The 17,672-nt window shown below is 36.3% G+C and overlaps 1 protein-coding gene across 1 annotated transcript in view; it reads right to left on the reverse strand.

The window, feature by feature from the left end:
* Nucleotides 1-1,044: 1,044 nt before the first annotated feature.
* Nucleotides 1,045-17,672, reverse strand: part of EYA1 (EYA transcriptional coactivator and phosphatase 1) — a 169,367-nt gene continuing 152,739 nt past the window's right edge. The window contains exon 18 of the mRNA XM_042924177.1: nucleotides 1,045-2,238. Within this exon, the coding sequence (XP_042780111.1) occupies nucleotides 2,158-2,238 (81 nt within the window). The 3' untranslated portion in view covers nucleotides 1,045-2,157. The remainder of the gene's footprint in view (nucleotides 2,239-17,672) is intronic.

Below are 17,672 nucleotides of genomic sequence, written 5' to 3' on the forward strand. Positions count from 1 at the left end.
GATACTTGATGCTGAGTTCTGGTCTATGGTAAAGTTGAGAGTCCAGTTTATATAGTTTTAGAGGATGTATAGAGCTCTTCTGTTCTTCCAGTGATCAAAGAAACAGCTGTTCCCTTTCTAGTTTAGTCCCCTGAAGGACTGATAAAGCCATTATGACTACCATGGCTTTATCCCACTTCCTTTTGTTAGACCAGAAGCATTCTAATGCAGCCCAGGTCCTGCTGTTTCTTGTAAATGCGCGATAAGAAAATATATTCAAGGAGCTTACAGTACGTCACAAATCAATTTTATTAATTTAAACACAAAATTATTGAAGAAAAAGTCTGTACACGATTGTGGACACAACACACCTTTATACAGTAAAGCCAAGATAAACTTTGTCTTTCCAATCTGCAGAGTACAAAAACATAAAATGGAAAGGCTAAAAAATTGTCAACTTCTGTTTGTTTCAAGCAAAAAAGAAAAACCCAAATTCGATTAATTTAAGCAGTTTGGAAAATTCATGAGTGACTAATTCTAGCAGCAGCATGAAACTTCAGAAAAAGATACAGTAGCTCTTTAGCTACTTTGGGTTAAAGCTGGTGTTTTTTCCCCCCAATGTAATAAAGTTCATCTAAAAAATAATGTCCTAATAATGGAAGTCTTTAGTGCCCAAACTCATCACTGTTGGAGAAACTGTCTTATCACATAACAAAGGTGACAATTTTTATTTCCCAGCTTTATGCTTTATACACACTGTAGGTTAAGAATAACCTCCGTGAGGACGATCGGGCCACGTCCACTGCCCGCAATGAACTTTCCAGGGAGGGTGGGGATCGGGGAAAGGTGTGGAGGAAAACAGAAGCAACAATCAAAAAGTTTTGCTCATTTCTAGAGACGTGGTAATGTCCTCCTTTATCTAATCAAGAAGATGCAGACCCTATCGTCTGAGCACACAAAAGTTTGCTAGTCTCCAATTCATGAGCCATCTTAATAAAATATATCTATCGATCATCTACATTCTTTCTGTGGGAAGAAGCATTTGTATAATCATTTTTTTTCAAGTAGTTACATATAATACATTAGTGTTGAAAATGAAAAGGTGAGGTGGTAGGAGGAACGGTTTTATTTTTTGAAATGATTTAAGACACGGCTGTGTTATTTTACCAAGGTCCTCCTAACAGCATTAAAAAAAAAGATGGAAAGAACAATTTGGAAAACAAAATCCTATTAACATCCATGCTTTTGGTCTTGACAACATTATCTAAAAAAAAAAAATCCATTATCTACATATTTATAACCAGTACGTCGATAAGGCACCGCGCATGACTTTGTGCACATACTGCCTCTTACTTCACGATCAAGGCATCGCTACCTTTCAATATCATTTTCTAAACGATATGTAAAAGAATCATCCATTATTACAAATTTACACCCAAAATTCTCTCTGTACATGATTGTCTCAGTGATGTACATATTACACGTTTAAATTAGACATACTTTAAACTACTTTGCAATGTGCTAAAATTCAAAGTACTTGCTGTGTCGTGAGGCAAAGGCCTTTAATCGCTTATTGTGTTATATTGTCTCTTCAATTATTTGCTGTCAAAAAAGTCTGGCCGAGTGAACTGGACGGTGCTTGAGTCATACCTCCATAAAGCTGTTTTGTTTTTTTTAAAGTCTGTTCATAAATAAGTAGAGATGTACAGGTTACCCTGGGTATGAGACACCAAAAAGTAAACTTTCTTTACAAGAAAAATCCCCTCGCCAGTCTTCAGGGAACACATTTCAGTCTTTGTTGTGCAATCAAGTTTGCTGTATCGGAGAAGCTCTTTAAGTCACATTGAAGATGCGAAAAACGTAAGCGTTTGCAGGTCCTTTCTTCACAGGTTTGAACCATGTAGTTAATGCGGCAACGCCACATTACACTGTACTAGAACATTCTCATGGCTTATTTTCATTGGCTTCACAGTACTAGAGTCAACAGCTGTTCTGTTCTGAAGAAATAGGCGTGGCCCTTCGTTGACCACGAGGGCAGAGGTGAAGACCGACAGCAGCTGTGTGTCAACGAGTTGCAATCGCGAAGTCGGGTATCCCAGCGCAGACACAGGACACAGGCCTGCTGGGTTTGTTCCTGGTCGCAGGGCAGTTGTGCGGCTTCAAAGTGCTAGGTGGCTGTTACAGGTACTCCAGTTCCAAGGCGTGATGTAGGGCCATGAGGTCCGAGTGGCTGGAGATCCTCCAGAAGGGCATGGCGTGCTGTGAAAGGAGCAGACACATGGTGAGGCCAGACAGCGCTCCCAGCAAGAAGCCTTAAGACCTGCTTTGGAAATTCGCTACGATGCTCCCCCCCCTTTTTGCAGTATTGTGCGAACGGCCAGTTAAGATCTTAACATCACGTCTGTTTAAAACAAAAATCCAAACTTAATCCTCCCCTAAGAATGTTGGACTGCACTTTAACATATAATCTGGAGTCTGTTTAAGAAAGGGATGGCTATTTCTTAAGTTGATCTACACTGTCATTGACTACGAATTCCAAAACACAGTAGCTGTGCGTGAAACTTTGTCAAAAGCAGTCACCTTTCAAAACATGGATCCAGTGGACTTTTTGATGCTGAAAGTTTAAGTTTTCCTTAAGTTGGTAGTATTTTACGTTTTTCAAACTTGACTGATGTCAGAAGCAACTTTTTTTTTCTTCATTTATTTCCATTAGGCATTCTTTGCACTGACCTTAAAGTGGCTTTGCCATATGGGAAAATTGTAAACGAACTTTTTTTAGTAGTTGATTTGAAAAAAATCAATCTAAAAATCTAGTTTAAATGATGAGACTATTTGTAGAACACCCGAATTAGCCAGAGATGATAAAAAAAAAAACAGGAAAACAACCGAGGTTACCTCATCCATCAAGGATGAGAACATGATTATAAACTGCCATTGTACAAAAGCTCTATAGTAAGTACCTACACATCAGCAAAATCTCTTTTAAATAAGAGAAAGATAATCATCATTTTTTAGAGGACAATATTCTATTTAGCCTATAGAAAAACAGCTTTTAAAAAATAGCGCAAAGACTGGAGTATAATTTTCAATTACAGTTCTAAGGAATTAAAAAAAATCAGTATCAATTTGCACAGAAGCAAACAGTGGAATTTAAGTTAATTTTTGCATGTGTGTGGGGGGGTATTATGTGTAGGTAAAATGGAAGCAAATAACTATTTTGATGTAGATCATAGAGATGTTGTATTCTGGGAATGGAAACTATTAAGTTACTTATTAACAAGGTCTTTGTCCCAAATAACCGGCTAAAAGCATGGACCACAGTCCAATGTCAAATGGACTCCATATCTTTGTCATCCTTCAATAACAATAGTCCAGCATTGAGGACTAGAGATCTCTTTTCAAAGTTTTAGGATCTACTTGGCAATTTTTGACTAGAGCAACAGAGTGTGCTACTTTGCATTCATTTATTCCTTTTTTTTGCGTCTGCAGGGATGGTGTAGAAGATGAACCTGGCAACCTCTGTTTTATAAAAGGACTAGGAAGAGGCCAGTTTCCCTTTGCCTGCAGAGATGGGGAAATACTTGGTAAGAGGAGGTCATCGTTAAGATAGGTATAAAAGGATGATCATTCAGAAGAGCACTTTCTAGCTGTGTTCGGCGGCAGAGAATAAAGAATTCCATTGTTAGGATACTGGCTGTAAGTGAGAGAAAGACACAATTGGCTGCGGGAGCCACATGCAGCAGGGCTTACAAGGAGGTTGTCGGTAATAATGACAGCTGTAGGGTCAGGCACTCTCCTCAGCACTTCTCATAGCCTCGCAGATTCAAACGTCTCTCTAACCTCAGGGATAGATAGGTATTACCAGCACTATTGCACTGATGACAAAACAGACTTGGAGGAGGAACAGAGAGGTTTAAGTAACAGCTGGCAAGGATCGAACATGCGATTCACACCAGGTCGGCCCTGAATCTGAAGCCCAGATGCTGAAATGCCTCCTAACTGTTCTCAATGGCATTTTAATCCAGCAGTGTAAATTATCAGCCCCACAGTATACAGCTGAACACACACACACACACACACACACTCCCTTCCAAGTTCTGAGTGAGCGACACTGAAAAATTTGAGTGACTATGATATACACATCAGATTTGAAAACTGATCAGTTACAACACAGAAAGCTGTCCTTCTTTTTCTCTCATTGGCATAAAAATTCATGTGTACTGTAAAACATTTGTAAAATGTAGAGCTTTCATTTTATAGAGAAATACAAATCATTTCGAATGCTACTATCCAGATAGCCCCCACAAACATGTTTCTATATTTTATATATGTGCAGACTCCTATTTGAAATTGTGTATATATAATATGTACTGCTCTGCACCCTACTCATTTTGCTACTTAATATCAAGTCCATTTTTGACACATCATTTTGAAGGGAAATCCTCCACTAAATCAAAAGTTTTCAAGTATTCTTACAGATTTAACCATTTACTTGGCATCTATTGTCATATCCTTGTGTATTTTTCTTACTTTCTTTCTGGTCTTATTTTCTCTAATTTGCCAGAGATCAGGTGCCCCTCCCCAAAGCTGCTTCTCACAAACAAGTGAATAAAGGAAGCTACAGAGTAGTTCTATTGCTGTCACAGAATATGCTTTCAGGATGTAGCAGAAAATGACGAAGGCTCTTCAGATAGCCATCCAGAAGCTTTCAGGACGACTACCTTCGTAAATACATATAAAAGTCCTTCTATAAGAAATGGAATGCTTTTTTTTTCAAAGTAAGTTCAAATTCTTTTACATGTTGATTATCTGAAATTAGATATGTTTCCCCTAGACAACAAAACACATCACAGTACGTACTGTAGAATGCAATGCGTGGCAGAGAAATTGAAAAGGGAACTGAAAAAAAATCCAGCTGATTCTCTGGTACACGCTTAAGATATAAATTAGGCATTTAATTCCACAGTAAACAAAGTAAAAAAATGGTCATACGTCTTATCTTTACAGGTGTAGGAGATGATGCCAGTCTAGAGCACATTTACTTTAAACTGTTCTAAACCATTCTTAAAACAAGTTTTGGAAAGGTGAGGTTATTCACAAAGAGCCCTGGATTGGCTTGTTTACTGCCAATGAAATACTAATGGCTTTTTTCTTCCTGTACAGAGTATCAATAAGAACCACATATCAAGTAGCACCCTGAAACAAATTCAAAAGATGGAATATGCCTGTGGTATATTACGGACACAACGCATCATGATGCAGTGACAATGGGGTCATTGATTTGAGTAAAAATGCAAAAGGTTTTACAATGATAACTGGCAACCCTTAGGTGTACCTGAAAGGGAACAGGTGATCTCTGGGACCCCCACACAAGGACTGCAACTCCACCCTCAGGACTAATACAGAACATGAAGGTAATGATCTTTGTTATAATCAGCAGTCCTATTCTCACAAAAATTACAGGGCTTCTACTTTAAGAAATGTGTATTTAAGTGAGTGATTGTAAGACTGAATCTAGGGAGAGGACAGGAAACTCAAACTCCTCTTAACAAATAATGAGAATGTCGCAAAATAATATTTTCCCTAACTAGCCACATACTCATGTAAAGATTTTATGAATGTACAAGAGCTTCCCAGCACAAGTGGGTGCAAAGACAACCATTTTTTCCCTTCATCAGTAGAAAGCCTGAAACATGTTTCTTCTAAAAAAAAAAAAAATCAGGTGCCAGAATGAGGAGACCTGGGTTATATTCTCAACTCTGACATTAGGTATGTGACTTTGAATTATGACATAGTTTTCTGGACTCTGTTTATTAAACCTAGAAGCACTCTTGAGTCATTTCCCCTAAACCTTCATTTTACAGATAAATAAAGTCTATGACTTTAGTATTGTAGCTACAGCAGATGTATAAAATACTATGCATGACCTATGTCCCCCATTGACAAGAATCAGTAGGAAAGAAATAAAAGGCACAGAATTGACAATGAAGAAGTAGAACTATTTGCAGATGACATGATTTTAAAGACTCCACACACAAAAAAGTGTTAGATCTGTTGCAGGATACAAAATTAACATACAAAGCCAGTAGTGTTTCTATGCATTAAAAATGAATTATCCATACAAAATAAAATTATTCCATTTACAATAGTATCAAGACCACTAAAATACTTAAAAATTAATTTAATCAAGGAAAATAACTACATTAAAAACGTGTAAGACATTAATGAAAGAACTTGGAAGACATATACAAGTGGGAAGGTATCTCATATTCATGGAAGAATTAATATTGCTTAAATGTCCATGTGATCCAAAACCAACTATACATTCAATGCAAAACCTATCCAGATTCCAATGGCAGTTTTTAGAGAAGTAGAAAAAACCTGAAATTTAAAATCCTAAGAAAAATGGGAAGCATCACACTTCCTGATTTCAAACTATATTATAAAGCTCTTGTAATATAAACAGTATAGTACAGACATAAAAACAGACACATAGATCAATGAAATAGAATCAACAGCCCAGAAATTAACCATGTATATATATGGTCACATAACATTTAACAATGGAGCCAAGAACACTCAAGGAGAAAAGGTAGTCTCTTTAATAATTGGTGCTGGGAAAATTGGCTTCAGACATGTAAGCCAATGAAACTAGCCCCCTATCTTATACCATTCACAACTATTAACTCAAAATGGATTAAAGACTTAAATATAAGACCAGAAACCAGAAAAATCCTAGAAGAAAACAGAAAAAAAGCTCCTTGACATCGACCTTGGCAATGATTATTTTTGGATCCCTAAAGCACAAACAAGTGGAGTACATTGGACTAAACTTCTGCACAGCACTAACATGAAAAAAACAATCTAGGGGTGCCTGAGTGGCTCAGTCGGTTAAGCATCTGACTTCAGCTCAGGTCATGGTCTCACGGTTTGTGATTTCAAGCCCTGCATCGGGCTCTGTGCCGACAGCTCAGAGTCTGGAGTCTGCTTCAGATTCTGTGTCACTCTCTCTCTCTCTGCCCCTCTCTCAAAATTAAATAAACATTTTTAAAAAATTTAAAAAAATGAAAAGTCTAAAGAATGGGAAAAAATATTTGTAAGCCACATATTAGGTAAGGGATTAATATTCAAAATATATAACAAATTCATACAAATCAGTAGCAAACAATAAATAGGTATTTTTCCAAAGAAAATATGCTGACAGCCAATAGGTATATGAAAAAATGCTCAGTATCACTAATCTGGAAAATCCAAGTCAAAACCACAGTGACATCTCACCTCATGTCTGAGAAGGGCTATCATAAAAAAAGAGGTAATAAATGCTGGCAAGATTTTGAAGAAAAGAGAACCCTTGTTCACTGCTGGTGGGAATGTAAAACAATTACAAACCCAGCACTACCCTATGATCTGCAATTCCACTTCTGGGTTTCTATCCAAAGGAAACAAAATCATTGTCAAAGAGATATCTGTTTCCTTATGTTCATTAGAGCATTATTCACAATAACTAAGACACAGAAACAACCTAAATATCCATCAATGAATGAGTGGATAAAGAAGTTGTGGTATTCACATACAATGGAATATTAGTCATTAAAAAACAAACAAAAAAACCAGAACAGCTTACCATTTGCAACAACATGGATGGACCTTATGCTAAGTAAAATAAGTCAGAGAGAGAAAGATAAATACTGAATGATGTCACTTACATGTACAATCTAAAAAAAAAAAAAAACATCCCAAACTCCTAGAAAAAGAGATCAAATTTGTGGTTACCAGACACAAAGAGTAGGGGAATTGGATGAAGGTGATTGAAAGATATAAAGCTCTGGTTATAAGATCAATAACACTGCTTTAGAGTAAATCCTAAGAGTTCTCATTTTTTTGTAGCTATAATGATAGATATTAACTTACCGTGGCAATCACCCTGCAATATATGTAACTCACATCATTATGCTGTACACCTTCTCAAACTTAAACAGTAATGTCTATCAATTATATCTCAATAAAACAAAAAAGAATCAATGAATAAATTCAGAGAGAAGAAAGCTCAGTTGTAAGCTGGAGAGGGTACGCTGAGCCTGCACTGAATTTGAAGAATGGGCAGAGCTGGTTAGGTAGATGGGAAAGGGCTCTCAGTCAGGATATAGTCTATGACAAGGCTGATAGGAGGGATGTACAGAAAATTTAGTATGGAGGTGATGAGCTGTGAATGATATGTTCATAATAAGGACTAATGAGGAAGGACATTTTTCTAGGTAGAAACACTTGGAATGTCTAACTAGGAAGGATGGAATAGAGAGGTGTGGCTGGCCAGTAGCAGAGAAAGTATGCAGAAGGATAGTAGAAATGGAGTGGGTACAATGGACGGGACACAAATGAGGAAACAATTCATGTGTCCTGGTCATGGGCTGGAGGAGGGGAACACCAAACAAATCCGAGTGGGTGAACTGGGTTAGTTCATCAGCTGATATTCAGATGGAATGACACAGAATGACTAAATGAAGATATTCCATCACTTAACTGGAGCCATGGGAATGAAAAGAGCTAACCACAAATATTAACAGAAATGATAGGTGGTGAGTATATTATTAGTTTATTAAGATTAGGCATTATTGAGAATGGATTCCAAAGCCGAAATATTGGAAAGTAGTACAAGTTTTTACAGTGTTAGAAACTATTCCCTGAATAATGGGAAAATGACACCTCCTTCCTGCTCCTCTTGTCCATGTGTGCAATTTTCTAAATCCCTTTATGCTACCTCTCCTCCTCATCTAGTATTTTGCACTTATTAACATTAAAAGCTGGGTGCATGGACACTCACGTGTAAATTGAATTTTGCTGAATTACTAAGAATGTATTAATAAAATATTTACAAACATAAAAGCACATAACCTTTAGCTTAGGTATTGTACTTCTAGGAATTTTCCCCAGAGATACACTTGTCCATGCATGAATCACATAAAGAACATTTACTACAGAACTGTTTGTAATAGTAAATATGAAAATCACCTAAATGTTCAGCCTCAGGGAAGTTATTAAAGCATAGCGCAGCCATGTAAAGAAATTAGAGATGCAGAACTCCATACACTTATATGGAATGAATGCCAGGATACATTGTTAAAAAAAGACCATAACTGTGCTTTCATATGCATGTATTATCTCTAGAAGATTGGCATATGGAGGTACAAATACTTCTCAAATTGTAAATAAAAAGATCTTGGAAGATAGATTATTCTAAAAATTCATCACGAAATTTATTGCATGGCATTGCTCTTTTAGTATTTGCATATCTGCTTCTACTCGAGACAGAAGTGAATTCTTTAAGAACAAAGATGAAATCCAATTCAAGATCTGGCATATATAATATGCTCATTAAGCAGTAAATAAAATTAATGGCTTTAGAATAACAAAATTTACTGTACTTGGTGTTAGGAAGTCTCAAATCTGCAAAAAGTGTTACCGTTTTTTAATAAAAGCAGCTCTCATTTTTCTCATATTCTGAATAAACTTAGAATTGAACATTAGTAATCACGTTCTCTACTGCATCTTGGATGTGAGCAAATTTTAGAGTTCATATTTAAAATGGACATTTTTTGAATTTGTCTAGTCCAAGATGGCAATGTAGGAAGACCCTGAATCCACCTCCTCCATGAATATACCAAATATACACTTATTTATGTATTTAGCAATATCTCCTGAAGAACTGAGGGTTGACTGAACAGCTTCTGCAAAACAAAAGACCAGGTAGAGAATGGCAAGAGAAACCGAGTCAGGAACGCCCCGCTTCCAATGCTGTGGATTGCAACAGGGAGGAATAGTACCAAGAAACCATGAACATATTTGTCTCTCCTGGGCCACGAAACAGAGTTGCAGTTTAAAGGGCAACTAGAATATAAAGGATCCAATCCTAGAACTCCACCAGTGAGGGAACTGCTGAAAATCTCTCTAAATTGGAGTGGCTGGCAAGCCCCGCAATTTATGTTCTCTTTCCACCTTGACGGTATGAACCAGGGCAGGGTCTGGGCACCATAGTGGACCCACTACCTCAGTGAGCCCACCAGAGCCCCAGCTGTTCCACTAAGGTGACTCTCATGGTGGTATACCTGTGCTCACTATAGCTCCAGTCATCTTGCCAAGGTGAGACCAGCACAAAGCACCTCAAAACACTCCAGATACATACCACTTTGCTGCAGATCACTTGCCAGGGCACCCTAGCCTATAGGACCCTGAGAAGCCACGGCCCATGCCGGCCTTGGCTCTAGCTGCCCAGGGCACTCGTGCACAAAACACTCTGAGATACACTGGCTTATACCCACTTCAGCTATCCTGCTAGGCTCTGCACAAAGAGCACCAGGACCACCCTGACCTATGCCTACTTAAGCTCTGGTCATCCCACGAGGGCAGCCCCAGCACTGACCCCAAGTCCATGCCGGCCACAGCTCCAGCAGTCCAGCCAAAGTTACCAGACATACACAGTCTATAAGATCATTCCTTCAAATTTAGGAGAAATAGCTGTTTTGCTGAATTCATGTAAACAAACATAGAAAGTCATGCAAAATGAGGAGACAAAGGATTATACTCCAAAAAATGAACGAGCTAAAACCCCAGAACACAAACTAAATGAAACGGAGGTAAGCAATCTACTTGATAGAGTTCAAAGTAATGGTCCTATAAATGCTTGCTAGCCTTAAGAGTGGATGAATTCAGTAAGAATTTCAACATAAAAAATAAAATATAGCAAAGGACCAATTAAAGTGGGAGAATATAAAACTGAAATGAAAAATATACTAGAGGAAATTGACAGCAGATTACAGGATGCAGAACAGGTCAGTGATTTGGAAGAAAGGGTAATGGAAACCACTCAAGCTGAACAGCAAAAGGAAAAAAAAAAGTTTACAAAATGAGGATAGGTTAAAAGATCTCTTAGACAACATCAAGCAAACAAATATTTGCATTATAGGGGTCCCGAATAGAGGGGCAGAAAACTTTCCTAATTTGGGAAAGGAAAGAGACACTCAGGTTCAGGAAGTTCAGAGAATTCCCCACAAGATGAACCCAATAAAGTCCATACCATGACATGTAATAATTAATGACAAAATTTAAAGATAAAAATTTTTAAAGCAGCAAGACAGAAGTAATTAGTTACATATAAGGGAAGTCCCCACAAGGTTATCAGCTAATTTTTCAGCACAGACTTTTCAGGCTAGAAGGGAGTGGCATGGTCTTTTCGAAGTGCTGAAAGGAAAAAACCTACAACCAAGAATATCAGGGAAGATTATCATTCAGAATTGAAGGAGAGAGTTTCCCAAAACAAAAGTTAAAGGAGTTCATCACCACTAAACTGGCATTACAAAAAATGTTAAATTCTTCAAGTGGAAGAGAAAAAACTATACTTAGGAGAAAATTATGAAAGGACAAAACTTCATGAGTAAAAGTAAATATACAGTAAATGTAGTAGAACAATCATTTATAAAGCTACTATGAAGGTTAAAGACAAAAGTAATAAAATCAACTACACCTATAAAATTAGTTAAGAGAACTCACAAAATAAAAAAATGTAAACTATGACAACATGTGCATAAAACATGTAAGTAAAAATGAAGTTCTTTTAGAATGTATTTGTTTTTAAGTGACCATCAACTTAACATGGGCTGCGATATATTTAGGATATCATATATGAACCTCATGGTAACTACAAACCAAAAACCAATAACAGATACATAAGAAACAAAGAGAGGGGACCAAGTATAACACAAAGGAAGAGAGCAAGAGAAGAACACAAAAACAACCAGCAACCAGTTAACAAAATAGCAATAAGTACATCCTATTAATAAGTACCTTAAATGGTCTAAATTCTCCAGTCAAAAGACATAAGGGTGATGAAATGGATACAAAAACAAGACCCATCTATATGCTGCCTATAAGACACTCAATTCAGACCTAAAGGCACATACGACTGAAAGTAAAAGGGATGTAAAAGATATTCCATGCAAATGGAAATAAACAAAAAAGCTGGGGTATCAATGCTTATATCAGACAAAAATAGACTTGAAACAAAGACTGTAATAAGAGACAAAGAAGGGTACTGCATGATAAAGAGATCAATCCAACCAGAGGATATAATAACTGTAAATATTTATGCACTCAACACTGGAGCACTTAAATACATAATACAACTATTAATGGAAACAAAAGGGAAAAAATGACAGTAATACAATAATAAGAGAGGACTTTAACAGCCACCCCCTTACATCAATGGATAGATCAATCAGACAGAAAATCAACAAGGAACAGTGGCTTTGAATGACACATTAGACACGATGGGTTTGGCAGATATATACAGAACATTCCATCCCAAAACAATAGCATACACATTCTTTTCAAGTGCACTTGGAATGTTCTTGAGGACAGATCACAAGCTGGGCCACAAAACAAATCTTAAAAATTTAAGAAGATTGAAATCATTTCAAATATTTTTTCAGACCCAAACAGTATGACAGTAGAATTCAATTATAAGAAAAAACCGGAAAAAAACCCACAAAGATGTTGAGGCTAATGGGTCAACAAAGAAATTAAAGAGAAAGCAAAAAATACAAAGAGACAAGTGAAAATAAAAACACAAAGGTCCAAAATCTTTAGGACACAGTGAAAGCAGTTCCAAGAGGGAAATTTACAGTGATTCAGGCCTACTTCAAGAAACAGGGAAAATCTCAAATAATCTAACCTTATACTTAAGAAAAAAGCCCAAAGTTACTAGAAGGAAGGAAATAATAAAGTTCAAAGTATAAATAAATAAAATAGAGATTTAAAAATAACAGAAAATACCAATGAAACCAAGATCTGGATCATGGAAAAGATAAACAAAATTAGGGTGACTGGGTGGCTGAGTTGGTTAAGTGTCCAACTCTTGATTTCAGCTCAGGTCATGGTCTCAGTTTGTAAGTTCAAGTCCCAAGTCAGTATCTGTGCTGATAGTGCAGAGCCTGCTTGGGATTCTCATTCTCTCTCTCTCTCTCTCTCTCTCTCTCTCGCCCTTTCCCCACTTGTGCTCTCTCACACTCAAAACATTTAAAAAAAGATAAAATTGATAAACCTTTCGCCAGACTCATGAAAAAAAAAAGACCCCAATAAATAAAATCAGAAATAAAAGGAGAGAAATAACAACCTACACTGTAACTACGAAATATTATTAAAGACTATGAAAGATTATATGCCAACAAATTGGACAACTTAGAAGTAATGGATGGATTCCTAAAAACATATAATCTTCCAAACATAATCAGGAAGAAATAGAAAATCTGAACAAACCAATTACTAGTAATGAAATTAAATCAGTAACCAAAAATTTCCAACAAACCAAAAATGTCCAGGACCAGACGGTGAATTCTGTTAAACATTTATTGTTCCAATTTTAGTTTATGTGCTGCTGAAGTAAGTAGCCCATCAAATATTTAAAGAAGAGTTAATATCTATTCTCTGAAAGTATTCCCAACAATAGAAAAGGAAGAAAAGCTTCCAAATACAATCTAGGGGATCAGCATTACCCTGATACCAAAACCAAAAACACTACTTAAAAAAAAAATTACAGGCAAATATCCCTGGTGAACATAAATGCAAAAGTCCTCAACAAAAATTAGCAAATCACATTCAACAATATATTAAAAGGATCTTTCCACCACAATCAAGTATGATTTATTCTGTTCAACATCTGGAAATATATCAAAGTGATACACCACATTAACAAAATCAAGGATAAAAATGATCTCAATTTGCAATCTCAATAGATGCAGAAAATAAATTTGACAAAATTTAACATCTGTTTGTGATAAAAACTCTCAACAAAGTAGGTTCTAAGGAACGTACCTCAACATAACAAAGACCATATATGATATAAACCCACAGCAAACATCACACTCAATGGTGAAAGACTGGGAACTTTTCCTCTAAGATCAAGAACAAGACAAGAATTTCTACTCTTACACTTTTATTTGATGTAGAATAATTAGAAATGAAAGATAATAGCATAAAATAGAAGTCCTAGCTGTAGCAATGAGACAAGAAAAAGAAAAGCCATCCAAATTGGGAAGAAAGAAGTAAACTGTCACTATTTGCAGATGACATGATACTATACATAGAAAACCCTAAAGACCCATGCAAAAACTATTAGAAGTAATAATGAAGCAGCAAAATGAAATTAAGAAAACAATTCCATTTACAACTGTACCAAAAAGGATAAAATACCTAAGAATAAACTTAATCAAGGAGATGAATGAACTATACTCTGAATAAAACACTGATGGAAAAAAATTTAGGATGACACAAATAAATGAGAAGACATTCCATACTCATGGATTCAAAGAATTAATATTGTTAAAATTCCCATACTATCCAAAGCAATCTACAGATTCGATTGCAATCAATACTGAAATACCAATAGCATTTTTCACAGAACTAGAACAGATAATTCGAAACTTTGTATGGAACCACAAAAGACCCTAAACAGCCAAAGCAATCCTGAGAAAGAACAAAGCTGGAGATATCACAGTCTTAGATATTAAGGTACACTATAAAGCTATAGTAATCAAAATAGTATGGTACTGGCACAAAAACAAACACACAGATAAAGAGAACAAAACAGTCCAGAAGTAAACCCATATGCATATGGTCCATTAATCTACAACAATGGAGTCAAGAATATACAGTAGGGAAAAGGCTGTCTCTTCGATAAATGTTGCTGGGCAGATTGGACAGTTATATGCAAAAGAAAAGAACTAGACCACTTTCTTATACCATACACAAAAATAAACTCAAAATGGATGCAAGACTTGAATGTGCAACCTGAAACCATCACAGTCCTAGAAGAAAACATAGGCAGTAAGTAATCTCTTTGACATGAGCCTTAGCAACATTTTACTAGATGAGGTCTCCTTAGGCAAGGAAAAACAAAAGCAAAACTATGGGGATCACATTAAAATAAAAAGCTTTTTGCACAGCAAAGGGAACCATCAACAAAATGAAAAGGGAACCAACTGAATGGGAGAAGGTATTTGCTAATGATATATCTGATAAGGGGTTAATATCTAAAATGTATTAAAAACTTATGTAAGCCAACTCCAGTAAAACAAATAATCTGATTAAAAATGGGCAGGGGACCTGAATATACATTTTTCCAAAGAAGATCTACAGATGAAAGAGAGACATACGAAAAGATGCTCAGCACATCATTAATCATCAGGAAAATGCAAATCAAAACCTCAATGATCACCTTATACCTACTGGTGTAAGGCTAACATCAAAAAGACAAAAAATAAGCAAGTGCTGATGAGAATGTGAAGAAAAAGAAACCCTCACATGCACTGTTGGTGGGAATGTAAATTGGTACAACCACTGTGGAAAACAGTATGGAGTTTCCTCCAAAAATTAAAAATAGAAATACTGCATCCAGTAATTCCACTCAGAATTGCATTTACCCAAAGAAAATAAAAACACTAATTCAAAAAGATGTATGCATCACTACATTTATTGCAGCATTATTACAATAACCAGGATACAGAAGAAAGCTAAGTGTCCCCTGATAGATGAATGGATAAAAAAAGATGTGGTATATATACGAAGGAATATTACTCAGCCATAAAAAAATGAGATCTTGCCATTTGTGGCAACATGGATGGACCCAGAGTGTATTATGCGAAGTGAAATAAGCCGGAGAAAGACAAATGCCATATGATTTCACTTAGACGTGGAATCTAAAAACCAACATAAAACAAAGAAACAAAAAGCTGAAGCAGCCCCACAAATTCAGAGAACATACTGGTGGCTGCCAGAGGGAACAAGGGTGGGGGGATGGGCAAAATGGATGAAGCAGAGTATGGAATGAGCAAGTCGTGGTGATCAAAGGTACAGCATAGGGAATCTAATCAATGGTATCGTGATAGTGTTGCATGGTGATAGATGGTAGCTACACTCGTAAGAAGCATAGAATAATGTATACAGTTATGGAATCACTGTGTTGTACATCCGAACCTAACGTAACACTGCGTGTCAGCTACACTGAAAAAATCTAAACAAACAAATAAATTAAATAGACATTTATTGATGAAGCCTTTGCCATTACGCAATAATGGATGCTTGCCATTTTCTCTCTGGTGTTCACACGTGATTAATTTTAAGTAGTTCTCGGAAAAGTAAGCAAAGGGAGTTTAGTTGTAGAGTTATAAAACAAGGCCACTTTTACTCTAGGAATGAAAATTGCTGTCCGTATGCAGAAGACCGTTACATTTGATTTTTTTTTTTTCATTCATACATATGCCTACTATTGTATACTGTATTAGGGAAACATAGATTTCTATGATACAGAAAGAAAGCCTGGCAGATTTTGACAACAAAAGACACGTCAGAAAAAGGGATCCAGAGGTAGATGGCTTCTCACATTCTCTGAAGCCTTTCTAGGAACAAAGAGATCCTGGCAGAAAACTCTTGTAAGAGATCTTTTTGGAATACAGTTGTTCCTTTAAGTAAACAAAGGTATTTTTAACTTATTCTCTTTGAGGGGGTGTGTTCTCAGGATATGAATTATAGAATTAGATGAAATTACTGAGGAAAGCCCTGGGACTATATTGGCAAAGAGAACAAAGGTGACAGAACAGACTTCGGACTTCAATCAACCATCAGGAAACCGGCAACGGGCAGAATACTTAACTGGTTTCATTTCTGAGCTTGAAAAAAGGAACTACCTCAAGCAAAAGAACATTATTTAGAGAGGTGTATTGGATTTTTAAAAGGACTTAGAAAACTAAGAGAGACAAGCTAAATGGTCAGAATTGATTTAGAAGAACTGCAAAATGATTTTGCAAAACATTTTCTGACTGAAACTCACAGAGCTTCACTATTTTATTTAATAATCTAGAATGCTCACAAACTATATCAGAATTGATTTTTTCTTAAAATTTTAAGAAAACCTGGGAGAAAGAGAACATGGTTCTATCTGCCTCCTGAAAGGAAAAAAAAAAAAAAAAGCAAACAAGGCATACTTTATTCTAATAATTTAAAAAATAAGCATGAAAATTCTTTTTTGTGAATCAAATCATATTTAAGATATGGAAATAAAGTTTTTAATCTAAAGGGACTTTGGGCCACATCTCACGGTCCTAGTTTGGCTACTCCTAAGTTCTGTGATCTTGGCCAGATTATTTACTTTCCTGAACCTTGGTTTTCTCATATATAAAGTGGGTCTAAGGACTCCTTCCTCACAGAATGATGGTGAGGATTTAATGAGATAATGGATAGGAAGTGCCTGAGAGTGAGTCTGGGACATAATAAGGGCCTTATAATTGATAGTAATTCTTTTACCATTATGATTATTAATCTTTCTACAGCATGGATAACCATCTTATTTCTTTTTAATTTTTTTTAATGTTTGTTTATTTTTGAGAGAGAGAGACTGAGTGCAAGCGAGGGAGGGGCAGAGAGAGAGGGAGACGCAGAATCCAAGCTGTCATCACAGAGCCAGACGTGGGGCTCGAACTCATAAACCGTGAGATCATGACCTGAGCCGAAGCTGGACGCTCAACCGACTGAGCCACCCAGGCACCCCACAAAGTACTACTATTTAAATACTAGTTAACAGAATAAGGTTAGACAGAATATAAGACAGGAATAGTCAAATTTGTCACTGGGGGGGAATGATGACATCT

The sequence above is a fragment of the Panthera leo genome, chromosome F2, assembly GCF_018350215.1.
Source record: "Panthera leo isolate Ple1 chromosome F2, P.leo_Ple1_pat1.1, whole genome shotgun sequence".
NCBI lineage: Eukaryota > Metazoa > Chordata > Mammalia > Carnivora > Felidae > Panthera > Panthera leo.